The following is a 26,706-nucleotide window of genomic DNA, read 5'->3' as shown; positions in this document are numbered from 1 at the left end:
TCATTATACACAGCCTTCACCTTTGGTTTGGTAGGTGGGGATTGAGGAAGCAATGCCAGCCCCACAGACCCCTCCCCATTCCACACTGTGATAGGAGATCAGGTTCTGGACCACCCGAGGACCTGAACTTCCAGGATTCTTTGGGTCCTGATGAGTCCCAGAGTTCGGAGGGAATTCACCGCTGCAGTCACTGAGCCACTCTCAATGGTATTTGAGAAGTCAAGGCAGTCAGGTGAAGTCCCTGGTGAGTAGAAAAAAGGTGACAGCACACCTCTTATTAAGGATAGGAACTACCACCATGTCGATCAAACCTCTGTGCTGGGAATGATCGTGGAGCAGATCCTCCTGGAAGTGACTCTAAAGCACACGTTCCAGTGCGTCACCACCCTCTGTGTGAAAAGCTTCCTCCTAATAGCCAACCCAAACCTCCCCTGTCTCAGTTTAAAACAATTTATTCTTGTCCTATCACTATCCACCCTCATAAACAACCATCCCCCCCCGCTTACGGGTATTAGAACAACCCCCCCCCCCCCCCTTTGAGTATTAGAAGGCTGCGATGAGGTCTCTCCGGAGCTTTCTCTTCTTCAAGAGAAACAATCCCAGATCCCTTGACCTTTCTTCATAGGAGAGGTGCTCCAGCCCTCTGATCATTTAATGCCCTCCTCTGGACCCGCTTCAAAAGCCAAAAGCTCCACATCCTTCCCGTGCTGGGGGCCCAGGCCTGGACGTAGTGCTGCAGATGGGGCCTCACAAGAGCTGAGCAGAGGGGGACAATCACCTCCCTCTCCCTGCTGGCCGCCCCTCTTTTAATGCAGCCCAGGATACAGTTGGCCTTCCAGGCTGCAAGCGCAAGCTGCTGGCTCATGTCCAGCTTCTCGTCCACCAGGATCCCTGAGTCCTTCTCCAAAGAGCTGCTCTCAAGGGGTTCTACACCCAGATTGTACAAACATCTGGGATTGCCCTTTCACTAGTGACATCAACAGTGGGGTCAAGTGCACCCTAATGACACCGAGCTGTGGATGCAGTGACACACCAGAGGGACAGGACGCCATCTAGAGGGACTCAACAGGCTGAGTAGGGGCACAAATCCAAGTGCAGGGTCAGCAGCTGGGATGAGGGAACACCCACCACCAAAACGTGCTGGGGGATGAAAGGACTGTGCGTAGTCCTGCCCCGTAAGGCCTGGGGTACTGGTGGGTGGGAGCTGGACACAAACCAGCAATGTGTCCTTCCAGCCCAGAAAGCCAACAATATCCTGGGCTGCATCCAGAGATGCACGGTCAGCAGGCAAAGGGAGCTGATACCCATCCCTCTGCTCTGTGCTGGTGAGGCCTCACCTGGAGAGCTGCGTCCAGATGTGGAGTCCTCAGTGCAGGGAGACGTGGAGCTGTGGGAGCACATCCAGAGCACAGCCACAATATGAACCGAGGAATGGAACACCTCTTCTATAAGAAGAGAGAGCTGGGCTGTTCAGCTTGGAGAAGTGAAGGCTCCAAGGTAACCTGGTAACAGCCTTTCAATACATAAAGGAAAGAACAAGGGAAAAATGAGGCTAGATATGTGGAAAATGTCTTCCACAGTGAGGCAGTGGGGCAGTGGAACAGGTTGCCAGAGACGTGGTGGATGCGCTGTCCCTTTCAAGGCGAGGCTGGGTCAGGCTCTGAGCAACCTGATCTAGTTGTGGATGGTCACTGTGGGGGAGTTGGACTGCATCGCAAACCTACCTGCATATAAGCAGTGCGCCAACATGGGGCTCATGACGTTCGTTACCTGCTGCGCAGATCTCACACCACTGATTAGAGGAGCACAGGCAATCCTTAAACCCCATCGGAATCAGAAAAGATACAGAACATAATTTAATACATGATAGTGATGCACAGAATGCCCTTAAGAAACTCTGCATGAGTGCAATTAACACATGGCACTGCATTATTACAGCCGTGAAGTGGGATGAGGTGGGAGTAGATGAACCACATTTGGAGGCTGTATAATCAATGAAAATTATATAAAGGAATAATATATAATTTAATAATATTAAGATGTTATAATAATGAAATAAGCAAGAGAGTTAGGCACAGCGAGACAAAGAGAATAAACAGGATGCTTACCCATGTCATGGGCTCGCTCAGGAAACTCCAGTGGAGTGGATCTTCCGAAGAGAGAGAGACATCCTTCCCCTCTGGTAGTCAGCTCTTAAATGGGTCTAGGAGAGGTGGAGCCAGGCTCCACCCCTTCCTGCAGCACAGGTTAATTGCTTTCACCTGTGCTCCCAGGGCTGACTCATTGCTCGCCTCAGGTGATTAATCAGAGGTTCAGGCTGTGACTCAGCAGTTCCCATACAGGCCTGAACTACTGATTGATCACCTGAAGCAAGGACTGAGTCAGCTGTGGGAGCACAGGTGAAGGCGATTCAGCTGTGAATGGAAGGGTGGAGCCTGGCTGCAGCTCTCCTAGACCCCATTTAAGGGCTGGCTGCCCCTGGGGAAGGCTCTCTGCTGTGGTTCTGTGATTTTTGTTGTCAGTGTTCCACATCATGTAAAGTGAGTTAAAGAGTTCATGTTCTGGTTCTTGGACTGCCTTTATGGCTATTTTGGGTTCTCACGTAGGAGAGGAAGAGCAGCATACCTGGAGTATAGAGGAGGGAAGGTGGAGCTCCTGTCTGGACCAAAGCAGAGAAAAAGGTACGTGTTTCCTCTGTGTAAGAACTTGTATTTGATGTTCTATTTCTTTCTCATTTTGTTTGATTTGATTAGATTTAGTAAATTAGTGGTGCTCCTTAGGTTACTGCTGTTGGTTCTGGGTTTTTTTAGACCCTTCTGCAGGGTCTTCCAGCCACTCCGCCCCAAGCCTGTAGTGTTGCCTGGGGTTGTTGTGGCCATAATGTAAGACCCGGCATTTGGTCATGTTGAACCTCATCCTGTTGGCTTCAGCCCAGCTATACAGCCTGTGGGCACTGGGCAGCCTGGTCTAGTATTAAATGGGGAGGTTGATGGACCTGCCTGTGGCAGGGGGTTGGAGATTCATGATCCTTGAGGTCCCTTCCAACCCTGCCATCCTGTAATTCTGTGATACTGAAGAGGACAGGCCCCAGCACCAACCCCTGGGGAACAGTACCAGTTGCCAGCTGGATTTAGCTCCGTTCACCACCACTCTCTGGGCCTGACCCTATAGCCAGTTCCTTATCCAGCCAAGAGTGTATTTGTCCAAGCCACAGGCTGCCAGCTTCTGCAGGAGAGTATTGTGGGAGACAGTGTCAAAGGCTTTGCTGAAATCTAGATAGACTACATCAACAGCCATCAGCCACATAATGACTTATAATCTGCATTTTCATCCTGAAATTACCAATAACCAGCTTAAATCCTTCTCTGTTCAATACAAACACTGCATTGGGTGCATATTTTCATCTCCTGATGTAGAACAAAGATACACAAGTTCTCATTGTTTTGAACTTTTTTTTTCATGTTTTATTATTTCTGCCATGAAAAATACAAAGTGTCTGAGATGGAGGGGGAGGGGGGGGTCACTCAGCAGGGGGACCTTCCTTGCACCCATGAGTGTTCATTTTGGGGCTTCTCCTCCTCAAAACAAATAGCAGAGGGAGGACCCAGGTAGTGACCCCCCACAGTGGGTGCAGCTCTTATTGCTTTTTGGGGGTCCCTACAGCCTGGGGTTTGAAGGGTTCTGCAGCCCCGGGCAAGGGAAAAGGTTGAGCTGAGTGGGGAAAATGAGAGCAACGCAACACAAAGTAGGGCCAAGGGGTGGTGGAGGCAGAATCAGAGCTAGAATAAAATGGGAACCAAAGGGCAAAAAAAGCACAGAGCCATCCTGAAGGAAAAATAAATAATGGGAATAGCAATCATAATTATCATAATTAATAATAGAAACAACAATAATAATAATCAGAACAATAGCCAGAACAATAATAATAGGAGTCATGGGGGAGGAAACTGGAGGGGTGCTGCTTTGCCCCAGAGGTCAGAACCAGCCAAGCAGAAATCACAGCCCTGGGAATTGGTTGGGTGATCAGAACCTCCTTGAAGCCACCCCATTGCTCCCAATCACCACACAACCTCTCCCCGTGACCCCTCTATGAGGCAAAGGGTCCCACTCAGTTCCCCCCCCCTCCCATAGAAGTGCAGTGTCAAGAAAGGGTTGGAGTATTGGGGTATTTTTTTGGATTTTTTTTTTTTCTTCTCTTACAAAAATAGATGGTTTTGTGTCTGTCGTGCCAAGGAGCTGCTGCTCGCTCCCTTGGCCTCTCATTTCTCTACTGTTAACGCTACCATTATTATTATTAATTATCCTTCTGCCCTCCCACCTCTCCCCCCAGAGGGGACAAGAACATGAATAAAAACAGGAGGGAGAGCAGGGAAGGGTTGGTGTGGCCTCTATTTTGGCACCAGTTTGGTGACAAAAAAAGCCGAATTTGGGGTGGTTGGGGCTCGAGGGAGGGAAGTGGGGAAAGCAGCCAGAGCCGGGATTCGAACTCCTGGCCCCACGGCACTGCTGCAGTGGTCCGGCCACCGCCAAAGAGCGCCTCTAACGGGGGCGTGGCTAAAGGGTATGGGGACGTGACCTCCGTTCGGGGGGTGTGGCCTCGGTTTGTAGGCGTGGTCTCCGTTGTAGGCGTGGCCGCCATTATGTGGGATGCCTTCATGGTAGGCGTGACCTCCTTTGTGGGCGTGGCCAAGCCGTTGGGGGGGGGGCTGATACCGACCCAGGGTGTAGAGAGACCCCCCCCCAACGTACCCCAATTTGAGTGCTGCCTTTCCCCCCAAAATCCTCCCCCAGGTTTCCTGCAGTGCCTGTGAGTGCCCCACCACATTCCAATAGTGTGGGGTTACCGCCCACAACCCCCCCTCCCCATTCAAACTCTTTGCAGATGTGTCCCAGATGTGTGTGGGGCTGGGGGGAGAAGGGGAGAAGGAATACCCTGCAGAATCTTTGCATGCATCCCTCTCCCCACCCTTAATGCCCCCCCCCAGCTCAGGGGAGGTCCAGCAGTTTCTGGAAGCCCATAGTGAGGGTTTGTGGTTTTTTGGGGGGAGGATGGGGGGGAGGGGGGCATAGGTGAAGTGCCAGGGGTAGGAAAGGTGGGTTTCAGGCCTTGTGCTGCTTGCTGGTCTTGAAGGAGACCTGCAGGACGCGCTCGCCCAGGCGATACCCGTTGAGGCTGGCGATGGCCACAGCAGCCTCCTCATAGTTGGTCATGGTGACGAAACCAAAACCCTTGCATTTGTTGGTGGTGAAGTCACGGATGACTTTGACGTTGGTGACGGCACCGAAGGGTCCGAAGAGCTGCCATAGGACGCTTTCATCTGTTTCAGGCGCTAGGTTGTACACAAAGATGCACCAACCTGGGGATCCCAGCCCCACTCCAGCTCCCAGCCCTGGTACAGCCTCGATGGCCAGTGGGGAGAACCTGGACAGCAGTGACAGCAGGTTGGGTTGGAGTCAGGGACAGCTGGACCCCTCCACACGGTCCTCCACAGCGCGGGTGGGGGGAGGGAGCTGAAAAAGAACTGAGAAGGACTGGGAGGGAAGGATTTACCTCTTCACACCATAAGCCACGTTCAGCAAATTGTCCAGGCTGGAGGAGAGGAGAGGCTGTTAGTTAGATCCCGGTGGGCTGGGTTGGGGTATCCATGCACAGTGGTGTCCCTACATGCAGGAGGTGCCCCCTCCCTCCTCTTACCCCTCCCCCTTTTCCCAATCACAGAGTTGTCCCCATATTGTAGGGATCTAACTAACCCCTCTATCAGAAGAGGGGTGGCCAGCAGGGACAGGGAGGTCCCTTTCTACTCTGCTCTTTTGAGGCCCTATCGGGGGTACTGCATCCAGGTCTGGAGCCCCCAGTACAAGAAAGGGAGCTGATAGAGAGGGTACAGAGGAGAGTACAAAGATGGTCAGAGAGGTATTGAGATGGACAGAGAGATGCCCCATTCATACCTGGAGATGTTCAAGGCCAGGCTGAATGGGCCCTGGGCAGCCTGGTGCAGTGTTAGATAAGGAGCTTGGTAGCCCTGCATGCAGCAGGGGGGTTGGAGCTTCAAGATCTTTGAGGTCCCTTTCAACCCAGCCATTCTGTAGGGCTCATCCCCAGATGTCCCCAGTCCCAACTCCCCCTCCCCTGCCCCCCCTTCTCCCCTCACGTTTCAGGGCGCACCGGAATCGCTGCGGGGTGTGATGCAGGGCGCTGTAACGGCGGGCACCGGGGCAGAGGCTGAGCAGGGCCCCCCCTGACTTCTGCCCAGGGCTGTTGGCAAACTTGACTGTGATGGGTTCGGTTGCCCCCAATGGTTTCTGCCCGTGCAGCCCCCTCACGGCCTCCTCAGCCTCCACACGCTTGTCGAAGCGGATGAAGCCCACCCCCCGGGAGATACCTGCATGGGGAGGGGCATGGCAGCAACCCCCTTGTGCAAGCCCACCCATGAGACCATTCAGAACCCATTCTGCCACTCCATAAGATCTTCCTGACCACCCAGGCACCCCATGGGGACCCAGATGCTCAGGAACCCCCATTTCTGGGGACCCAGATGTTAGGGAACCCCCATCAAGCCTATTCACACTGCCCCCCACCCCATAGGGTCCCAGGTGTTCAGGACCACCCCCCCCCCACCTCCATTCAGCCCCACACCACACTACAAAGGGACCTGAGTGATTCAAGCTCCACACACCCCATGGCAACCCAAGTATTTGGGGAACCCCCACTCCATTTGCCTTCCCCCACAACTCCATATGTACCCACTTTTGGGTCCCCCCACCCATTTGCCCTCCCCCCACAAGTCCATGGGGACCCAATTTTGGGAACCCCCCACGCCTTTTGCCCTCCCACAGAAGTCCACGGGGTCCCAATTTTGAGAACCCTCACCCCATTTGCCCTCTCCTACAAGTCCATAGGGACCCAATTTTGGGAACCCCCACCCCACTTGCCCTCCCCCACAAACCCACGAGTACCCAGGCACCCAGCATTCCCCTCCATGCAATTTGGACCCAGGTATTTGGGCGCACCGGTGACCTGATCAACGAGGATGCGGGATGTGATGATGCGGCCATACTGGGAGAAGAGCTGCTCCATCTCCTTCTGCCCCATAGCCTTGGGGAGGCCACTCACATACAGATTGGCATCACGGATGGAGGCCGAGCTGGGCCGGGCGTAGGACACCTGAGGTGGGCATCAGCTGGGTGCCAGAGTCCCCTCCTCCCCGTGATCTCTCAGTATAACCACCCCGTTGTGCCCTCAGCCCTCCTCCCAACACCCCAAAGACCCCCTTGATACCTTGATTGTCTTCGTCTGCAGCTTGAGGCCATTGAGAGTGCTGATGGCTTTGTCAGCATCGCCTGCCTCCACGTAGTTGACGAAGCCGTAACCCAAACTCTGCCCTGGGGCAGGGGGGAGTGAGTGACTGGGGGCTGATTCTGCCCCTTTCATCTCCATCCTTATCCCCATTCACCCCAGTGAGCTGCTGGCGGAGCCACTGAGACTCAACACCCCTTCAGTGGCAGCCAAAGGGAATCCCTCAATGACAATAATGGGGATGTGGGGGACAGCAATGATGGAGATGTGGGGATGACAGTGATGGGGATGTGAGAACAAAGATGGGGATGGGGAACACCAGTGATGGGAATGTGGGGACAGCCACAATGGAGATGTGGGGACATCCCCACAGTCACATCTGAACAGCACTACCCTTGTGGGATAGGGGAATCCCAAACACCCAGATCCCCATGGGGTGTAAGGGCTCCCATCTTTCACCTCCCTGAGTTTCCCGATCCCATCCCCATACCGGTGACCTTGTCACGGACAAGCTTGCAGGACTCGATGTCCCCAAGGCTGCCGAAGAGGCTGCGCAGCTCCTCCTGGCTCATGCTTTGGGGTAGGTAGTTGACAATCAGGTTGGTTTTGCTGTCATCAGCCATAGGGGGGCCAGGGGGAACACCGTTAGGCACTGCTGCCACTGCAACCACAGGGACGGCAACAGGGACAGGGCCACAGCCTGATGGCCCTGCAGCACCAGGAGCCTCCACCGTGCTCAGGATCTGCAGGGGATGGAGATGGGGGTCACCAGGATGGCACCACGAAGGGACTTCAGGAGGGTGACAACACCATGGGGACAACAATGTGGGGACAACCATGTGGGGACAACAGCGGTGGGGTTGCGGGGACAGCAATGATGGGGACGGGGAACACCAATGATCGGGATGAGGGGATAACCGTGATGGGAATGTGGGGTCAGCAATGGGGATGTGGGGACAGCAATGATGGGAATGTGGGGACAGCAATGATGGGAATGTGGGGAGAACAACGATGGGGATGCGGGGACAGCAATGGTGGAGATGTGGGGACAGCAATGGTGGGGATGTGGGGACGATGGGACAACAGCCACCCTGGAGATAATACCCCTTTGTTCTGGAGCCCTCCCCCCGCCCGCCTTGCCTGTCACACAGGGCAGGGGACAATAGCCTTTTGTAGGGCCATCCTTTGTAGGGATGGGGTACCCGGAGCCACCAGCCACGAGCTGGGGAAGGGGGGGAGACACAGGAAGCAATCCAGTGAGAAAAGTAAGTAAAGAAAAGGTGAAAATGGGCAAATGGGACTGAGAAAATGGGGGCAGGTTGCACGCATTCATTCCCACACCCATGCACAGCCCTGCACATACACTGTGCACCCACAGCTCCACACGTGTCCCGTACACAGGGCACATGTGAGGCCCTGTTGTACACATATGTGCCCCACTAATGGCAAGCACATACATAACATTCCCATTCCTGACCAAGCATGTCACAGAGCGACATTATGATGGGGGGGGCTGAGATGCAGAGAGCACAGGGACATGAGGTGGGGGTGACCCAGCGATGGTAACTGCAGGTAAAAGGGGGGAAAGATTGGGGATGGGGTGGATGGATGAGGGTGGGGTCCATGGGGAAGGCTGGAGGGGTACAGGATACTGATGGGAGGGGATGCAGGGAAGGAAAGCTGGGGGGGGGGGAGGGGGGGAATGATGCTGCTGGGGAACCCTAACCCATTCCTCCCCCCCCCCCCACCCCACCACACACCCGCCATAATTCGTTCCTACCGTCACCATTGTGTGGGGCTGCGGGGTCCGGGCCCCCCCGCACGGCCCAATTGGGGGGTGAGGGGCGATGGCGATGGGAGGTGGGGGAAGGAAGGGGAGGGCGGGGTCCCTGGGGCGTGGGAAGCGGGGAGGGGGGGGGCAGGGGTGTCAGGGCACAATCGCAGCTGTTGGTGTTGCAGAGCAGCAGCCCCCGTCGGTCCTTTAAACGTCCTTGGGCGGCCGCGGGGCGGGCCGGGGCGGGGCCCCCCCCAAAACCACCCCTGTGGGTACAGCCCAGCCCTCTTTTATCCCCCCCCACCACAACATTGGTACAGTCCGCAGTCCCTCAAAAGGGTTCGGCTTAGACCACCCCCCCCACCCAACCTCCTCCAATCGATCAACCCGGACCACTCTGCAACCCCCCCCTCCCCCCACCCGCAGGTGGGGTGATCCGGCATCCCCTCCATAGTGGATCAGCCCCCCCACCTCCCCCGCAGCCCCACACCCCCACCTCGTCGAAGCTGATTGGCTGTGATGGAGGCGGGGCCCCTCCGCCCGCCCCTCGGCCCTCCCCCAACCCCCCCCCCCCCCCAACACTCCGGGGTCCCCACGAGACTCGAAGAGGGGGAAGGGAAGAAGCTGCAGCTTTCAGCACCATGGACAGCTCCGAACCGCGCTTCCAGCACGCGGACAGAGCCCTCCTTCCTCCCCTCCCCCCCTTACTGGGTGCGAATTGGGGGGGAGGGGGGAAGGGGTTCTGAACCCCTGTCCCGGAAAAGGAGAAAAAAGCAGGAATTAAAAGTCATCATTTTTAATAAGAGGGGTGAGGGGGAGGGGAGGTAAGGAAGAAGAGGCCAGACCTGCTCCCCACATTAAAAGTGGGGTACCAGTTGCCCACCCCCATCTCCTAACCCACTTTCTGGACCCAGGTAGCCTATGGAACAGAGGACAAAAATTTGGGAAATAAATAAAGTAAGGCTGAGGGGACGTGGGGCAAGGGGAGATCAGTGGGGAGGAAGTCAGGAGGGGTCAGAATCCTTTTTCAGTGCTAGGGGCAGACAAGGGGTTAGACATCCCCATTGTGCATTGGGGTGGGGACGGGGACACTCAGAGTTAATTCCTTCCCCTCCGTCTGCTGTAGTGCTTACACTCCTTCTGGGGGCAAAAATTAATGCAACACCCCCCACTCCCCTTAACCTGAAGGGGGAACAGGTTTGGGGCTACTCGCAGTCCCCCAACAGCTACGTGCCCTGAGGCTCAGGGTTGAGCGTGTGGCACTTGAGGCCATCCAGTCGCTTGCAGTGCTTCCTGCAGTGCTCACAAGGGCAGGGCTGTGTTGCTGGCCTTCCCCCCCCCATGCCTACGCATGTGCCAGGTGAGGGAGGCACGCTGACGACATCGATACCCACAGATTTCACACCTGCAGGGGGGGAGGATAAAATGGCACGGGGAGGGAATTGGCGGAGCCCACAGGATGGCTCACAGCTGCTCTCTCCTCCCCTCTATCACTTACTGAAGAGGGGTCTCCCCTGTGTGCATCCGCCTGTGCACCTCCAAGTGGTTTTTACGCTTGAAAGATTTCCCACAGCTCTCACAGATGAATTCCCGCATGCCTGGAAATAAGGATTGTGAGACTGGGGGGGTCCTGAGAGCCCAGAGAAGAGGGGGGTCCAAAGCAAGGTGGGAGGCTCACCAGAGTGGATGAGCATGTGTCGGCGTAGATGGTTGGCCAAGGAAAACTTCTTTCCACAGCCAGGCTGGGGGCACTGCCGAGTCCGAGCCTTGCGGTGCACCAGGTTGATGTGATTCTGTTGGGTGAGCAGAAGGCAAAGCAGTGAAAGGAGCACAGAGCTTGCAAGGTGGGGGGGGGGGGGGGGTTGGAATGGAGGACAAAGCAGACACTCGTACCTGGAAGCTGCTGAGAGCCACATAGACCTGTCCACAGCCTGCATAGGGGCAGGGGATGGGATCTGAAAGCCCCTCAGAGTTGGGTGCACGGCCCCGGCGGCTGCGTCGTCGCCTGCAGGGGGTGCCCGAAGCTGTGGTTTGAGGTGAGCATCCCATCCCAGGGGTTGCAGTTTTGAGGACCCCCATCCAAATCCTCCAGATTGCCTGCAGAACCCCCTGAGCCCTAACTGCCCCTATGAACCATAAGGAGTCTGACTACTTCCTGCAAGAATACGCTGAACCCCAACTCCCCCACCCAAGAAAATCAGTCAATGTCTGCAAAAAACCTCCAGCTCCCATCCACTGAATTCCCCGAGACTCCAAAGAACACCCAAAATCTTCTACAAAGATTCCCCAAGGAGCTCCCACAGACCAAGAAAAGCCCAACTCTCTGTAGCCATAACACTGCACTCCCAGCCCTCACATAACCCTTATAGCCCTCCTATAGCCACCCCCCCCCACCCTCACTCTCCTTCTCCAGATCCCCAGGGCCTCTCTGAAGAAAACCCTCTCCTGCACCCCAGATATTCCCCCTAAGGACCCCCAAGAACCCCAAGGAACCCCGGCCCCCACTGCCACCAACTTCTCAGGTTCTTTAGGGATCTCATAGATGATGGCCGACATGTCACTGCCGTCAGCATCCTCTGCTGGCAGAGGTGGGGAGGGCTCTCGAGGGGCTTCCAGAGGGGGCTCCAGAGAGTGTTCAGCTGCTGCAGAGGGCAGAACCTCCTCCTGCTTCAGCGCAAGTGCTTTATCTTCCTCTACCACCAGCAGAGAGAGGGAGTGAGGAAAGAAGGTGCCACAAGCCACACACCCCAAAGCCCTGCCCCATACCTGTCTTAGGGAGATGGGGGTCCAAGGGGAATGCACTTTCTCCCTGCAGTAGGGCACAGGACACCTCATCCCCCCTTACATCCAACTGCAACCCCTCCAGAGCTTCATAGCTGGAGCCAGTCAAGATGAGGAGGGGGGGAGCCTGGAGTAGTGCTGGGCCCCCTCCCTGCAACAAGGTGGAGGTTCCCTCCTCAGTCAGTGCCCCTCGACCTGCCCCCAGCCGCAAGGGAAAGGGTAGTGGCACGCATACGACTGCCTCCAGAGCTGTCACCCGCCCTTCCACTGGGGGGCCTGGCCCTGCAGGGGGGGATACTGCTGTGCCCCCCCCCAGCGTTGACAGGGCAGCCCCTTGCGTCATCCCTTGCGTTGTCTCCGAGCCTGAACTGCAGCTCCCAGAGGAGGAAGAGGAGGAGGAGGAACTGTTGGGAGCCGCTGCTGTAGGAAGAGAACATGGCAGAGACCCCAATGGTGAGCCCTAAGCATCCCAAGCCACACAGGACCTCCTATGCCCCCCCCCCATCAGATCCTACCCAAAAGTCCCTTCTATCCTCCCGCCACCAGAAAAACACATCCCTGCATCCCCAGCCTCTGCCTGAAGCCCCAGTTCCATCTCAACCCCTCATCCATCCGCACCAGTGTCGTCGCTGTCCCCATCAGAATCACTGAGAGGTCTCAGGGGAGAATGCAGGTCTTGGAAGTAACGGTGGCCACGCTCACACTGCCACACAGCTGTAGTGTAGAGCCCCACGGAGGGATCGAGCTCAGCCAGGCGGGGCTCATAGGGGCAACGTTGTCGATGGTCCTCATACCAGATCACTGCATGCCGTAGGCAGTTGACGTTACGCCTTCGCCCTGCAGGAAGGAGCTGCTGGCATCTTTTGTCCCCCTGCAGCTCGGGGTGCCCTGCTCACTCACCAGCTCCACAGCACTCACTTTTCTTCCGTTTGGGTTTTTTTGGAATCTGCTCCCACGGCTTGCTGTAGGGAAAAAGAATAGAGGAGGAATGGGTGACCCCAGCAATTGTGGGGGGCGGTCCTTGAGGCTGCTTGGGCCCTTTATAGAATCAAAGAATCATAGAATCACAAGGTTGGAAAGGACCTGCAAGATCATTCTGTCCAACTGTCCTTCCATCACCACTGCAACCACAAACACTAAACCAGATCTTGTAGCTCTTCAACCAGACACCTCTTGAAACACTGCCAGGAATGGCGACTCCAACACCTCCCTGGGCAACCATTCCAGTGCCTGACCACTCTCTGAGAGATAAAGTTCTTCCTCATGTCTAATCAAAACCTCCTCTGGTACAACTTGTGGCCACTTCCCCAGGTCCTGTTCGTTGCCTGGGAGAAGTCGTCAAACCCCTCCTCATCACAACCTCCTTCAGGTAGTTATAGAGAGCAATAAAGTCTCCTCTGAGCCTCCTCTTCCCCAGACTAAACAATCCCAGCTCCCTCAGCTGCTCTCAATAAGACTGCATTGTGCTCCAGATCCCTCACCAGTTTTGTTTCCCTTCTCTGGGCATGTTCCAGGGCCTCAATGTCTTTCTTGCAGTGAAGAGCCCAAAACTGAACTGAACACTCAAGGTGCGGCCTCACCAGAGCTGAGTACAGAGGGATGATTCCCTCCCTGCTCCTGCTGGCCGCACTATTTCTAACGCAGGCCAGGATGCCGTTGGCCCTCTTGGCTACCTGGGCACACTTCTGGCTCACATTTAGCTGAGCATCAGCCAACACATCCAGCTCTCTTTCCTCTTCACAGCCACCCAGCCACAAACGACCCTGCTACCCCCCCAGCCCTTCTCCAGATCCCGGATCCCAACCCACCCCCCACTCCCCCCCACTCACCCATTCCCTTTCTCACTTCCCAGCCCCATTTCCAGCCCCCCCTCAACCTTCTTGTCCCTTCGCGGTTTTCAGCGCCGCATCCCGCTCACCCCTGCCTCCCAGCGCGCTGCCCTCGCTCCAGTCCCAGCAGGTAGGCCGCCAACTTAGCGTCGCTCCAACCGCTTCTCCGCCGCAGATCGACCCAGGGCCCGTGGGCCTCTCCTAGGTACACCCTCCGCACGTCGTACTTCTTCCTCGATTCCAGCCGCCTTCTCGCCCGGTCCGATTCCGTCAGACGTGGCCGCCCTCGTGCCTTACGGCTTCCAGCATCACCCGGTTCGGTCCCGGCCTCCCGCGAGGGCCCGCCGACCGGGACCGAATCCCTCTGAGCCGCGCTCATGCCGGACCCGGAACTCCAGGTGAGCGCCGGCGCAGCGCTGATGACGTGAGCACAGTGCGCCGGAAGGTGCCCCCCGCGCAGGAACGGCAACCAACGCACAGGCGCGAACTCACTCCGCCCGGCTCTGCCCTCGCAGCCTTCACGGCGCGCAACGGGCATGCGCCCTCCCCCTGCCCTTACCCTGTCTGTATCCCCAGCCCCTTCCTCTGCCCCCAGGGTGAATAGATTAACACCAAGCCTCCCCTCAGAGCTTCCCAAACAAGACACAGCTCTCTCCGTCCACACCACCTCCATTTATTGACCCACAACCCAGGGAGGAGGCACCCAAACTGGACCCATCCCCCCACAACCCTCTCAGGCCCCTCATCCCTCTCCCTGTGCTCGGCGGCCCCATGCCACCTCGGGGGGCTCCAACTCCGCTGCCCTTGACCCCTCCAGATGCAATGCATCTCCGTCTCCTGGGGATCCAGCAGAGGAATCCCCATCCCCCAGGCGGAAGATCACTGGTGTTTGGCCAAGGACAGGGTTAGTCTGCTGCAGCCCCGCGATCCACTTGGCCAAGGTGCGCTGGTCACCAGTCCCTGCCATGCACAGCGCAAAGACAGGGCCCTCCTCCACTGTGGGGAGGGAACAGGGGTTGGGGAAGCATACTCAAGGCAGGGGGGGAGGGAGGGAGGAGGGGAAGGCAAGAAGGGTCTCCAGGTGGCTGTCAACCCCCCCCCCCCCACACACACACACACACCTTACCCTCATTCACATCGAACTCATCATCATCCCATGGGCCACGCTCCAGGTCCAGGTCAAGGTACAGGGGATAGTAAAGGCTGCGCTCAGGATCAGGGGGAGGTTCCTGAAGGGATATAGGGCAGACAGGGAGGGTCTGTCTGGTCCCACAGGGGTGTCCCATTCCTTCCCTTCCCCAGTAAAGGGAACCTATCCCACCCCATGCCACAACTCACCCGCAAATGAGGGGGGAGAGGGTCCCCCCTCAGCACGTAGTAGAACAGGCGGGTGCTGCGCAGCCACAGTGGGAACGGTCCCTCCACAAAGACAGGGTGTTCTGGGCCATGCCGGGCCAGTAGCTCCTGCTGTTCTGCACTCTGGATGCCTGCAAGGTAGAGAAGGGGATGCAGGGCTGAGCTGCAGTGCCCCTGACCCAAATTATTCTCCCAAGTGCTCCCTGGCACTCACCGACGATGTACGGCTGTGTAGAGCCCTCGTTGTCCCCCTGCTCTGGCTGGGGCTGCTGTAAAAATGGACAGGGAAGTACATCCTGATATCATTTTGGCCTTAGAGACAGAAGGAGTGTTCTCACTGTGTCCACTCAGCCTTTCAATCCTGTGTTCCTCCATAACCCCCATCCCCTTCTCCCACACGTCTTCCCTTGTTACCCCACATCCTTCCTGTATCTCCCTCATTTTTCCCATTCAATTCCCTATCCCCCTCATGTTCCCCATTTCCTTTTCCCACAATGCTCCCCCTTACCACCCCACATCGCTCCCATGTCTCCCATCTCCTCCCCAGATGCTCCCCCTTGTCCCCTCTCTGCCCCCTCTATGTGACACATCTGTCCCCCACCTGATAGACACTCAGCCGGGCATCGGGGTCGTTGGCAATGCGGCGCAGCCCCAGGCAGGCAGCAGCCAATCCAGGAGGGGGCAACTGAGCAGGCAGTGGGTAGGGATTGGCATGGAGCATCCGTGGCAGCCAGTACAACATCCGCTGACACTTACGCACAGGACGACTGCGGGGCCCAAAGACGGCCAGCAGCAAGAACCGTGTCTCCGCATCCGGCATCACACCTGCATCAGGGAAGGGAGAAAAAATCTGGGAGTGTACAGGGAACCCCTTTCACCTCCCAACAGACCATCACAGCCACCCTCACCGTATCTCTCCATCTGTTCCAGAACCTGCAAGCCACACTCCTGCTGCCGTGGAAAAGGAGCAAAGAGACGATGCAGGGGCCCCCGTGGCACCCAGGGCCCACGGGGCAGCAAACGCAGCAGCCGGTTGTAAGCATCCAGCTGCCTGGCCACCCCCAGTGCTGGCATTGCTGCCAGTGCTGCTGCCACCAGCTCCAGGCGTCCCAGCCGCCGGCCTGGTGCCCGTTCCAGCTCTTCTAATGCTGCTGCAAAGGCTGCAGGGCCTCCCTGCTCCTCATCCCGTGGTATGTTCTGAGAGCCATGATCGGATGGTGGCTCTGGGGCATCACTGCTGCTGCGGCACATGGGGCGAGCAGCCTGGGGAGGGGGCACAGGATGAAGGTGAGAAAACAGCCCCCCTCCTTGGCCAAATTCCCTTCTTCTCCTCACTTAGCTCCTTGCCATGCCTCCCATACACATCCCCCCACATCTCCTATTCCCCTTTTCCACCGCATCACCTCAGCCCCCTCACAGCCTCCCCACCTTCCCTACCCCTTTCTCCTTGCTTTGTGAGCCCCATAGCCACTCTGCCTCCCATCCCTGTATCCCCCCCGCATTCCTCCCCATCTCCCATTCCTCTTCCCCACGCCCACCTCAGCCCCCTCACAGCCTCCCCACCTCCCCTATCCCTTTCTCCTCTATTCGTGAGCCCCGCTGCTCCGTGTCCCACCGTCTCCTCTGCTTCCCATGTCCTCCCCACGTCCTTCTCCCCCCACGTTCCCCGGTGTTCGTCCCTCTCCCAACATACCCACTCTATCCCGGTCACCCCCCGCATCTTCGGGCCTCCGCAGCCCCCCCACAGCCTCAATGGAAGCGCCCGGGCCCAGCTCAGCCTCATGGCGCCGACCTTAATATCCAACAGCAGCTCAGCAAACGCTGGGCGCCGCCATTGCTTTGACCCCACCAAAAAGCTCTTCCGGATCAAGGGGCGTGGCTTACGGCAGCCAATCACCGCGCGAGGCGGGGCTGGAGGGGATTCCCTGTGACGACACAGCGCGCCCCAGCGGTGATGGCAGAGCCGGGGATACGCCGTGACGTCAGAAGCAGCGGGGATGGAGATAACCTATAACCCGGGGGGGAGGGGTGACGTCACAGCCCGAAGCTGACAGTGACATCATGAGGGACAGGGTGACGCCACAACAGCGCTGCGGCCGCTGCTATAAACGGTAATGGTAGTTCAGGACGTGGGAGGGGCAGCCGGACCCCGATCCCTGTTTCCTCCAGGCTCCAATAGAACAAGCAGGGATGTCGGCAGACCCTTCAGCTCCCCGGACGGGACAACCCCCTCCCCCTCATGGGCGCATTCCCTGCCTGTGACGAACCGCCCCTCCCACCCCCCTACGGAGTCCGATGCGGTGACGGCACCGCCAGGGGGGGGGTGGGGGGGGGTTCGGGCTAAAACGAGTGCGAGGGTCAGAGGGAGCGGGGGGAGATGGAGAAAGCGATGCATAGGAGTAGGGATGAAAGGATGGAGGGAAGGACGGCAGAAAGCGGGGGAGGTATGGGGGGGCTTGGAAAGACCCCCCTGTGTCCCCCACTTCGGGATCCCCCCGCTAAATGTGGAAAAAATGACGCCATCGCCCGCCCCGCGGTGCCGTCAGCACGGCCAGGAAATCCCATTGGCTGCCGCTGCCTCGCGCCGGGGGGGGCTCCGCGCCCTCCGCCGACTTTTAAAAGTGGCGGCGGCGGCGCCGGACCGGGACCGGACGAACCGAGCCGAACCCAGCCATAGCCGAGCCGGGGCCCAGCAGGACCCGAACCTAAACGAAACCGCCGCGGGCCAACCCCGAACTTAACCGATGTCGAACGCGAACTTCAACCGCGGACCGGCCTACGGGCTGTCGGCCGAAGTGAAGAATAAGGTAAGCAGAACCGAACCGGGCCTAACCGGGCTGAACCGCACCTGGGGGAAGCGGGCTTCGAACCCGCAGTTCGACAGGAGGCGCCCGGCGCTGTCCGTGGTGCTGTCGGGGTTCGCAGTTGTGCCTCAGTTTCCCCATTGGGAACGAAGTCGGGGGGTTCGGGGAGGCCCGCGCCGCTCCGTCCCCTCCCTCTCCCTCCCCCTTCAAGGGTTAACGGGAGCAGGGGGGGAATGCTGGGGGGGCCCGCTGCCCCCCCGGTCCTGCCGCGAGCCCTTATAAGGTGTCGGAGCAAGGCGGGCGGGCAGCCGCAGCCCCGGGGCTATATATGGGCAAGGGCTCGGCGGGACCGGGCCGATGAAGGGGGGTGGGGTGGGGTGTGTGTATGGGAGGGGGGGCCAGCAATGGGTCCGTTGTGTCCCCTCTCCCTTCATCCCTATCAGCCCCCCCCCCCCCCCCCATCAACCCCAACCCTTCATGGCACGGGAGGGAATGCAACCATCCAGATCTATGGCAGCAGGCTGGAGTCTGTCTCCACCCGTATTTCCCGCCATGTATGCTCCCTATTTCATCCCTCTGTCCCCCCCACATTGTTTCCCATGGATGTCACCATGCCTCTCTGTAACCATCTGTCCCCCACATCCCAACCAGAGACATCCCCATGCCCTGGTATCACTTTATTCCCCCCCCCCCCCACTCCACGTGGTTGCCCTCCCCCAGCTGGCACAGAATCCCAAACAGAGACATCCCCATGCCCCCGTGTCACCCTTTGTGTCCCCCTCCCCCCAGCTGGCACAGAAGTACGACCCACAGACAGAGCGTCAGCTGCGTGTCTGGATCGAAGGAGCCACCGGGCGCCGCATTGGGGACAACTTCATGGATGGCCTCAAGGATGGCGTCATCCTTTGCGAGTATGACCTCAATTCCCTGACTCCATCCCCAACCCTAAGGTCACTCTCTCAGGGCACAGCCTTTCTGTGACCTCTGACCCCACTTCCAGGCTCATTAATAAGCTGCAGCCTGGCTCAGTGCAGAAAGTGAACGACCCCGTCCAGAACTGGCACAAGGTGAGGGGGGAAGGGGGGGGGGTTGGGTCCTACAAGCAGGGCAAGGGGGAGCACACTAAGGGCAGAGCCCACTATTGACATCTTTGGTAGCTGGAGAACATCGGGAACTTCCTGCGAGCCATCAAACACTACGGGGTGAAGCCCCACGACATCTTTGAAGCCAACGACCTCTTCGAGAACACCAACCACACACAGGTGCAATCCACCCTCATCGCCCTTGCCAGCCAGGTGAGGCGAAGCAACAGCCTTGGGGGACCTTGTGGGTTACAGGGGAGGGGTCTTTGTGGGTGCTGAGAGGGATTCCAAGCAGTTTTGAAGTCTCCATGTTCTCCCCACAGAAGAGTGTGGGTATAAAGGGCTGGAGTTTAGGGCTCAGTGGGGTGGAGAAAGAGGGGAAGGGTGTTTGTTCCAGGGCAAACTGGGAAAGAGGGGATCTGGGGGCTCACAGAGAGGGGCAGCTTTTGTACACGAAATCCAACCCTTTTACCCCCCCCCCCCCCAACCTGGATCTCATGCAGGCCAAGACAAAGGGGAACAATGTGGGCTTGGGTGTGAAGTATGCAGAGAAGCAGCAGCGTCGCTTCCAGCCTGAGAAGCTGCGTGAAGGCAGGAACATCATTGGCCTCCAGGTGATACCAAGTGGACACCAGGATTGGCAGAAGTGTGCAGGGGGAGGGAAATGCAGCCACACAGCCTGACCCCCATCCTCACATCCCCAGATGGGCACCAACAAGTTTGCCAGCCAGCAAGGCATGACGGCGTATGGCACGCGGAGGCACCTCTACGACCCCAAATTGGGGACAGACCAACCCCTGGATCAGGCCACCATCAGCCTCCAGATGGGCACTAACAAGGGGGCCAGCCAGGTACCACCATGTCCCATAGCACTGCGGGGCTGCTGGGTGGGGAAGGGGAGTGGGGAAGGACAAGGGGACGAAGGGGGGAGTGGGGAAGGACAAGGGGACGAAGGGGGGAGTGGGGAAGGACAAGGGGACGAAGGGGGGAGTGGGGAAGGACAAGGGGACGAAGGGGGGAGTGGGGAAGGACAAGGGGACGAAGGGGGGAGTGGGGAAGGACAAGGGGGAGCCTCACGGCCCCTCTGCAGGCTGGGATGACAGCGCCGGGGACCAAGAGGCAGATCTTCGAGCCCTCGCTGGGCATGGAGCGCTGCGACACAAACATCATCGGGCTGCAGATGGGCAGCAACAAGGGTGCCTCACAGCAGGGTATGACGGTGTATGGGCTGCCAAGGCAGGTCTACGATCCCAAGTACTGCGATGCGCCCGGCTTGCTGGGCGAGGACGGCCTCAATCACAGCTTCTACAACTCCCAATAACCCCCATTGAGTCTATTCCAAGCCCCCTCCCCACGGTTGCTTGCACCTCCCCGTGCTGGGGATGCACCGCACCGGCCTCACCGCGCGCCCGGGGCTGCTGGGAAGGGGCCAGTAGGGGGGCCCCGGAGCAGGAAACCTTGAGCTGGGGGGTCCTGGCCTGGCCCCGCTGCTGCCCCACATATGTGAAGCCACCGAGGCACAATAAAAGCCACACGCAAACCCGTTGCTTCCAATGGCCTGAGAATGATGAGGGTTATAGGGGAATGGGATGCCGTGGCGTAGACAAGGGGAGAAGAGGATAAAAGGACAGTAAGGCATGGGGGAAGAGAGCAGGAAACTAAGGGGGCATAAGGATGTCAAGGCACCAAGGGAGTTGCATAAGGATGAGGACACCAATGGTGGCACAGCAGGGATGCACAGGGGAGCCCATTCCTTTGCTGCCAACAACCACAGACCCCCAGCAGTAGTGCTGCCCCATGCAGGCATTTATTTGTGGCTGCCCCTGGGGCTCAGCCAAGCAAAAGGCTGCACCAGAACCCAACCCATGGGTGGAGGGAGGGGTCCATCCCTTACACAGACACAGCCTTCGAGCTGCTGCCCCCCTCCCACCCAACACAGAGAGATAAAATGGAGAAAAAGTGAAGTGTGATGATAATAAAAAACACACGCTTGGGGTGGGGGGGTGAGGCAGTTGTGTAGTCGGCCCCCCCTCCAAATAACACGGGGAGGCCCTGCTGCTACTGGTTGGCAGCTTCACAGGCATCGATCCAATCGCTGTAGACATCCACAGGCTCCGACAGATCTCGGGATGGGGGGGTTAAGGCACAAACGAAGGAGGGGGGGGGAGTGAGGGGGGGGGTCCGTGTGAAGGATACAAGTGATGGGCGTCTGGAACTCCTCCAGGCAAACGGTGCACGAGATAACGCCCGTATTGCGGGCACGGTCCCTGCAAAAAGGCCGGGGAGGAGGGTGTGGGAAGGGCAATAAGGGGGTGCTGTGTAAGGAGGGGGGGACCCCAAAATACCGCCCAGCCGCCCCGGCCCCGCTCACATCTTCACGTCGCAGGATTTCTCGTGGTTGCAGAACGGACAGGTGAACTGAGTCTCCAGCGTGCCCGTCACTTTCTTCTTGGGGGGCGGCTTCCGCTTGGACTTGCGGCGCCCCATGGCTGGTAAAGGGGGGGTGGGCCCAAAACACGAAGCGGGGGGAACCAGGCCCGAAATGAGGAGGGACGAGGCCTTCAATCGGCCCCTGCTTCAGAACGGCCGTCGACCGGACCTCAAAACCGAGCCCGGAACCACCACCGCCGCTCAAGAGGCGCGCTTACCCCAGGCAGCCGCCACTTCCGCCGCGCAGACCGGAAACTGATCCTTAACCCCACCCCCACTTCCCCCAATTCCGCCCGATTCCCTCACTCATTGGACGACCCGATTCCCGCATTCATTGGACGACCCGCCGTGACGGACGGCCCTCACGTCCAACCGGCGGCGGGGGGAGGTCCTCGGCGCTGAGGGGGCCGTCGAGGTGCGACTGAGGCCCTTGGTTTCGCCCCGCCCGATTTGGGGCGAAACGGGGCCATTTTGCGACTGCTGCAACAGTCTAAAGACCTTTATTGGTGGGAGACCTCAGTAATAATACGGTCTCGGGGGGCAGCCCGAGGTCTCCAGAGACTTCGGGGTGAGCCGAATCTCCGGAGAATCACTGCACGTGGTTCCTCCCCAGTACCCACCAGCCGTTTCCGGTCACATGGTCAGAGGTCACGTGTGGTCAAAGGTCACGGGGCGGTAGTGCCACGTGGTGCAAAACGCGCCCGGTGGCTTCCAGGAAAGTGACGGTGGCTGCAGAGGCGTCGAGACGGAGATGAACGAAACCTCCGGGTGATTCCGGAGCCCCAAAAAAGAAACGGGCTGCGCCGGGGGGAACGGCTGCCTTGTGGATCTGAGATGCCTCCATGAAGTTCCCGGCTCCGCTCACCACGTAGCCAACCCCATCCTCTTTTAGGAACTGTGGGGATGTGCGTGGCTGTCACTGGGGGCTGCCAGGCCCCCCAATCTACTCTCCTGGTCCTCCCTTCCCCCCTAGAAATCAGCTTGGAGAAAGCTGTGAAAATTAGCAAAATGCACCCCAGATTTCTGCCTGCCCTGCTCCAACCCACCAGGCTGTAATTGGAAATTGTCAGACTGTCCTCCTGCCTTTAAGGACAATGGCTTGGGATGGCGATGGGATATGAAATGTGGGGATGGGCTGGGGACAGCTAGGGCTCATGGGGAGCATGTGGGGACATCTTGGGGACACCTGAGGGGACACCTGAGGAGACACCCATGGGGTACTCAGAGGGGAAATGAGAACATCTTGAGGACAAAACAGTACAGTCTTCCCCCAGTAAGAGCAGCAGGGACCCAAAAGCCGAGGGCCTCCAAACCAAGAGGGTTTGACCCTAAAGTGAGAGGTCAGACCTCACATGTGTGCCCCTAAAGGGGAGAACTCAGATGGGGATGAGTCACCCCAAAACAGGAGGGGAGGGCATGCCCAAAATTTGATCTCAAACCTGTGATGAGAGTGCAGTTTGACTCTAAAACGTGAGAGTTTGAGCCCAAAATGTGTTGGGGGGCAGGGGGGGCTCACCAAAACAAAGGAATCCTTCCCCAGCCTGGTACTCACCTGTAGGTTGTGGTCGTGGCCGCAGAGATAGGCGGTGACGTGGTGCTGTCGCAGCAGTGGCCGCAGCAGCCGCAGCAGGCAGGTTGTGGGGCCGTGCTCAGCCACTGACCACACCGGGTAATGCCCAGCCACCAACACGTAGAGGTCGTGCCTTGCAGCAACCAAACGGCCCCGCAGCCAGGAGAGCTGAGCCTCGGCTGCTGCAGCATCTGCTGGACCTCTAGGGGTTGCACCTACCCCAAAGTCATCGGTGGATCCGCACAGCAGAACCGTGTCCAGCACCAGCAGCCGTGCTGTAGCATTGGTGCCCGGCACACGCAGGCGTAGGCTGTAGTAGTGGTGTGGGAAATGCCTGTGGGGGTGTGGGGACGGCTTGAGGATATGTGGGGACATGATGGGGAATGGCCTGAGAACCCCAAAGCAGCAGATAGGGAGATAGTGCTGGGGTAATAAGTCCCCAAGGGACACAGGGATTTGGGGATGCCCCAGGAGTGCTTGTGGGATATAGTGATGGTGTGGGAAATGCTGATGGGATGGGAGGAGATATGGGGGTGGGCTAGGGACAGCTAGGGCTCAGATGGGGGGCATGTGAGGATGTCTTGGGGACACCTGAGGGGACACCCAGAGGATGTGTAGGAACACCTTGGAGACAACCTGGGGATAACTGAGGGGACACCCAGAGGATGCGTGGGAATATCTTGGGGACATCTGGGGACACCTGGGGACACCTGAGAGAACACGTGAAAGCACAATGTGGACGTGAATGTGTGTCTGTGCTGTCCATCCCCGTCATGACCCCTCCCCTCCCTGTCCCGTCCCATCCCACCGCCCCTCACCATCGCTCCGAGTGGCGGCTGTAGGCGATCTGCGCGCTCACGTTGCCGTGGTGGTCGTGATTCCCTGCCAGCACAAACCAAGGCAAATCCCGCAGCCCCGGCGCTGTGAACACACGCTCAAAGGTCTCCTGGGGGTGAGGGCAAGGGGGGGGGGGTGTTTCCATGCATCCATAGAATGGGGAGACCACGAGCCTGAGGAGCCGAGCCGCTCTGGGGACATCATCACCGCCCCCCTCCCCGTGCGTGTGTCCCTCCCTGGGGCACCCAGTGGAGATTATGGGATATCCCCCCCCGTCCCCCATGGGGACTTTGCTCCCACCTTCTGTGGACCCCCACCCCCTAAAGATTCCCTCTTTCCACGTTGTTGACACCATTCCATTATAGAGTCCTCCCTCCCAAATTTTGACCCGCCCCCCTTTCTTCCCCCCACCTCGTTGGATACCCTCCCGCATTCTGCAGCTCCCTCTACCTGGAAACGGGGGTCCCATTCATCCCGGACCCCATCGTAGTAAAAGTTGTCACCCAACGCCAGCACAAAATCAGCTCCACGTTCTTCGACCACTTGTCCCATAGCTGCAGCCGTAGCCATTTCCCGGGGGGTGACAAAAGGGGGTTCGGGAACCCCCCCCCAATCACCCACAGCCAGAAATTGCACCGCTTTCCCCTGATCCGACCCGGCTGCCACCACCGCCGTCACCGCCAGCAGCACCAACATCTCAAACTGGGGGGATTATTGAGGAGGCGGGGGGGGATTATATGGAGGGGAGGCGGATTATATGGGGGGGGGATTATTGGGGGGGAAGTGGGGGGGCAAAGCTGTGACACTGCGGGGGTCGCGATGGGAGATGCCCGGCGCTTCGCTCACCCTCCTCGCTGTGTCCCCGTTGTGTCCCGCTGTGTCCCCGCAGCGTATTTATAGCGACAAAAGGGGAAGTGGGGTCACCACCCCCCCACACCGAGCCACCCTCCCCCCCACCTCATCCAGCCCCGCCGTCACCTGACGGGGAGCAATGGTGACAACGAGGAAGGAAGGCGGAAATCCCCGAAATGCCCCAAATGAATCCTGCTGGGGGGAGGAGGGGACGGGGGTGGGGTGGGGGGGCACCGCGTGGCCGGGCCCCCCCCCCACGCTGAGGCCGCATTGGGAGCACTGAACTTTGGCCGCGGGGTGGGGTGGGGTCTGCGCTGCACCCAGTTCTGTCCCTCCGCCCACCGGGAAGACAACGGACGGCGGTTGAAGGGGAAAACTGATACCCCTTGGGACCCCTCTGCACAACCCACCCCCCCTCAAGACCCTCACCCATACCCCCCGCCCTTCCCACATGACCACCCTGGAGATCCTCCCCCCCCTCCCCATTCCCCCCAGGACCCCCCGCCCTATAACTCCTCTCCTGGTACCCCATCACACCGCTGCCAGGGGGACAGCATCACAGCACCCGGCCCACCCCGGGGCCCACCCCGGCCACCCCCCCAAACCGACAGGTTCAGCACGGGTACAACACTTTATTTCCATTTTTTTGTGTGTGTTTTTTGCCCCTTTTCCGCGGATTTTTTCCTCCTTTTCGTTCTCGAGGGGGCGGGGGGGGGGGGGGGGGAGGGGGGGGCGGCGCGTTTTTTTTTGGGGGGGGGAAGGGCTGATCCAATCCAAAGGGGAAATGATGACATCATTGCCACGTGCAGGGCGGGGGGGAAGGGGGGAAAGAGGGAGGGGGACGGTTTTTGGGGGGTCCCTAAATGTGCAACGCCGATGTGAGTTTGTGGAGGGGGGGGGCAAAAAGTGACCATCCCCCTTCCGCCCTCCCCAAAAAATAATCACAGCCCCTCCCACAGGGCTGCAGGGAGGGGGAAAGGAGGGAGTGTCCCAAAAATGGGGATCCCCCAAACTTGGGGAGGGTAGGGGGGGGCTTAATCGAGAGGGAGGAGTACATTGCTGGTGTGGGATTTGGGGGGGGGGGGGGGAGTCCCCAAAAGTTGGGGGCCCAATGCTGGTGGGGGTCTCCTGGTGGGGGACCCCAAGATAGGGAGGACCCCAAAAATTGTGGGGGGGGGGGGGCTGTAGGGGGTGTGTGTTGGGGGGAGTCCGAAAAATGCGGGAGGGGCAAAAATTGCGTGTCTGCGGGGGTGGGGGGGGCATCACCAGACTGTGGGGAAAGGCACACGGGGTGGGGGGTGCAGGAGCAGGATTGGTCCCTCGGAGCCCCCCCCCAAAAGATGAGGCGGTTGGTGCCCCTCCCTCACTCCTAACCTCCCCAACCCCCCCGCAGAAATCAGCTGAAGGTGCGGGAAAGACCCAAAAATGAGCAAAATGCCCCCAAATTGCTCCCCGCTCCCCCATTCATCTGGATTGGGAAAAGTTCCCCCCCCAGTCCCCACCCCCCAACCCAGCTCGGTGACCCCAAAACGCAGCAAAGTGATGGGGGGGGGACAATAAAGTGGAGGCAGCTTCCCCCGATAAAGGGGGGAAGGGGGGGCTGACCCTAAAATGAGAGGTTGGACTCCAAAGGGGAGGGAGGGGTTCCATTGGAGGGGCAGGGAGGAGGGAAGAGGCTGACCCAACACGGGGGGTTTGACCCTAAACCCGGGATGGGGGGGCGGGGTTTGACCCCAAAAGGTGGGAGTTTGACCCCAAAATGCGTTTGTGGGGGGGGGGGGCCTTGCCCGGGGGTAATTGCACTTAATTAAAAAAATGGGGGGGAAGGGGGCCAGGAAGTGGGGGGGGAGAAAGGGGGGGCCCCCTGACCCCTCTCGCTGGCCTGCAGCAAGGGGGGGCACACGCGTGTGCAGTGAGGGGGGGGCGGTGCTGGTGGTGGGGGCACACACGTGTGGGGGAAAAGGAGGGGGGGAGGGGGCGCCACACGCATGTCACATGACACACACATGGGGGTCACATGATGTGCATGGGCGTGGCTGGTGGGGCTCAACCCCCCCCCCCCCAAATTAAAAAAAAAAAAAGGTGGGGGGGCCC

General features: G+C 58.8%; 6 protein-coding genes and 1 long non-coding RNA gene across 11 annotated transcripts; 1 reads left to right on the top strand and 6 right to left on the bottom strand.

The window, feature by feature from the left end:
- Positions 1-74: 74 nt before the first annotated feature.
- LOC149913886 (uncharacterized) lies at positions 75-2,183 on the bottom strand. The gene is made up of 3 exons (XR_016460912.1): positions 2,109-2,183; positions 1,725-1,816; positions 75-241 (listed from the first exon to the last, which is right to left on the bottom strand). It is a non-coding gene; the product is annotated as an uncharacterized LOC149913886 (long non-coding RNA).
- A 1,289-nt stretch (positions 2,184-3,472) lies between these two features.
- On the bottom strand, positions 3,473-9,215 carry ELAVL3 (ELAV like RNA binding protein 3). 2 transcript variants are annotated; one of them, XM_090128705.1, is made up of 7 exons: positions 9,078-9,215; positions 7,788-8,040; positions 7,280-7,383; positions 7,012-7,165; positions 6,167-6,383; positions 5,552-5,590; positions 3,473-5,422 (listed from the first exon to the last, which is right to left on the bottom strand). In XM_090128705.1, the coding sequence occupies exons 1-7, from the start codon at positions 9,084-9,086 to the stop codon at positions 5,101-5,103; spliced, it is 1,098 nt and encodes a 365-aa protein (XP_089984831.1). In that variant the 5' UTR covers positions 9,087-9,215; the 3' UTR covers positions 3,473-5,100. The 2 variants fall into 2 exon arrangements, with proteins under 2 accessions (XP_089984831.1, XP_031470044.2); XM_031614184.2 differs by lacking the exon at positions 9,078-9,215 and having other exon boundaries at positions 7,788-8,972.
- A 458-nt stretch (positions 9,216-9,673) lies between these two features.
- Positions 9,674-14,354, bottom strand: ZNF653 (zinc finger protein 653). The gene is made up of 9 exons (XM_031614193.2): positions 13,771-14,354; positions 12,771-12,814; positions 12,471-12,689; positions 11,838-12,272; positions 11,587-11,764; positions 10,965-11,076; positions 10,750-10,864; positions 10,570-10,669; positions 9,674-10,476 (listed from the first exon to the last, which is right to left on the bottom strand). The coding sequence occupies exons 1-9, from the start codon at positions 14,352-14,354 to the stop codon at positions 10,374-10,376; spliced, it is 1,890 nt and encodes a 629-aa protein (XP_031470053.1). The 3' UTR covers positions 9,674-10,373.
- Positions 14,355-14,422: 68 nt separating this feature from the next.
- ECSIT (ECSIT signaling integrator) lies at positions 14,423-18,206 on the bottom strand. 4 transcript variants are annotated; one of them, XM_031614194.2, is made up of 7 exons: positions 16,731-16,963; positions 15,946-16,300; positions 15,639-15,862; positions 15,252-15,306; positions 15,020-15,168; positions 14,808-14,910; positions 14,423-14,677 (listed from the first exon to the last, which is right to left on the bottom strand). In XM_031614194.2, the coding sequence occupies exons 1-7, from the start codon at positions 16,818-16,820 to the stop codon at positions 14,424-14,426; spliced, it is 1,230 nt and encodes a 409-aa protein (XP_031470054.1). In that variant the 5' UTR covers positions 16,821-16,963; the 3' UTR covers position 14,423. The 4 variants fall into 4 exon arrangements, with proteins under 4 accessions (XP_031470054.1, XP_031470055.1, XP_089984708.1 ...); XM_031614195.2 differs by having other exon boundaries at positions 15,252-15,303; XM_031614196.2 differs by having other exon boundaries at positions 14,427-14,677; positions 14,803-14,910.
- Positions 17,650-20,577, top strand: CNN1 (calponin 1). The gene is made up of 7 exons (XM_031614200.2): positions 17,650-17,844; positions 18,631-18,752; positions 18,842-18,908; positions 18,999-19,136; positions 19,427-19,537; positions 19,628-19,774; positions 20,014-20,577. Exons 1-7 carry the CDS (start codon positions 17,782-17,784, stop codon positions 20,242-20,244), a joined length of 879 nt encoding a protein of 292 aa, XP_031470060.1. The 5' UTR covers positions 17,650-17,781; the 3' UTR covers positions 20,245-20,577.
- A 131-nt stretch (positions 20,578-20,708) lies between these two features.
- Positions 20,709-21,658, bottom strand: ELOF1 (elongation factor 1). The gene is made up of 4 exons (XM_031614202.2): positions 21,572-21,658; positions 21,295-21,412; positions 21,120-21,190; positions 20,709-21,046 (listed from the first exon to the last, which is right to left on the bottom strand). The coding sequence occupies exons 2-4, from the start codon at positions 21,408-21,410 to the stop codon at positions 20,982-20,984; spliced, it is 252 nt and encodes an 83-aa protein (XP_031470062.1). The 5' UTR covers positions 21,411-21,412; positions 21,572-21,658; the 3' UTR covers positions 20,709-20,981.
- A 179-nt stretch (positions 21,659-21,837) lies between these two features.
- ACP5 (acid phosphatase 5, tartrate resistant) lies at positions 21,838-24,711 on the bottom strand. Its single transcript, XM_031614199.2, has 5 exons — positions 24,607-24,711; positions 24,211-24,462; positions 23,742-23,869; positions 22,906-23,257; positions 21,838-22,248 (listed from the first exon to the last, which is right to left on the bottom strand). Exons 2-5 carry the CDS (start codon positions 24,454-24,456, stop codon positions 22,012-22,014), a joined length of 963 nt encoding a protein of 320 aa, XP_031470059.1. The 5' UTR covers positions 24,457-24,462; positions 24,607-24,711; the 3' UTR covers positions 21,838-22,011.
- Positions 24,712-26,706: the final 1,995 nt, after the last annotated feature.

This window comes from Phasianus colchicus, chromosome 34 (assembly GCF_987193195.1).
Source record: "Phasianus colchicus chromosome 34, bPhaCol1.hap1.1, whole genome shotgun sequence".
Classification (NCBI taxonomy): domain Eukaryota; kingdom Metazoa; phylum Chordata; class Aves; order Galliformes; family Phasianidae; genus Phasianus; species Phasianus colchicus.
Note: the sequence above shows the minus strand (reverse complement) of the source record. Positions and strands in the feature narration are given on the sequence as shown.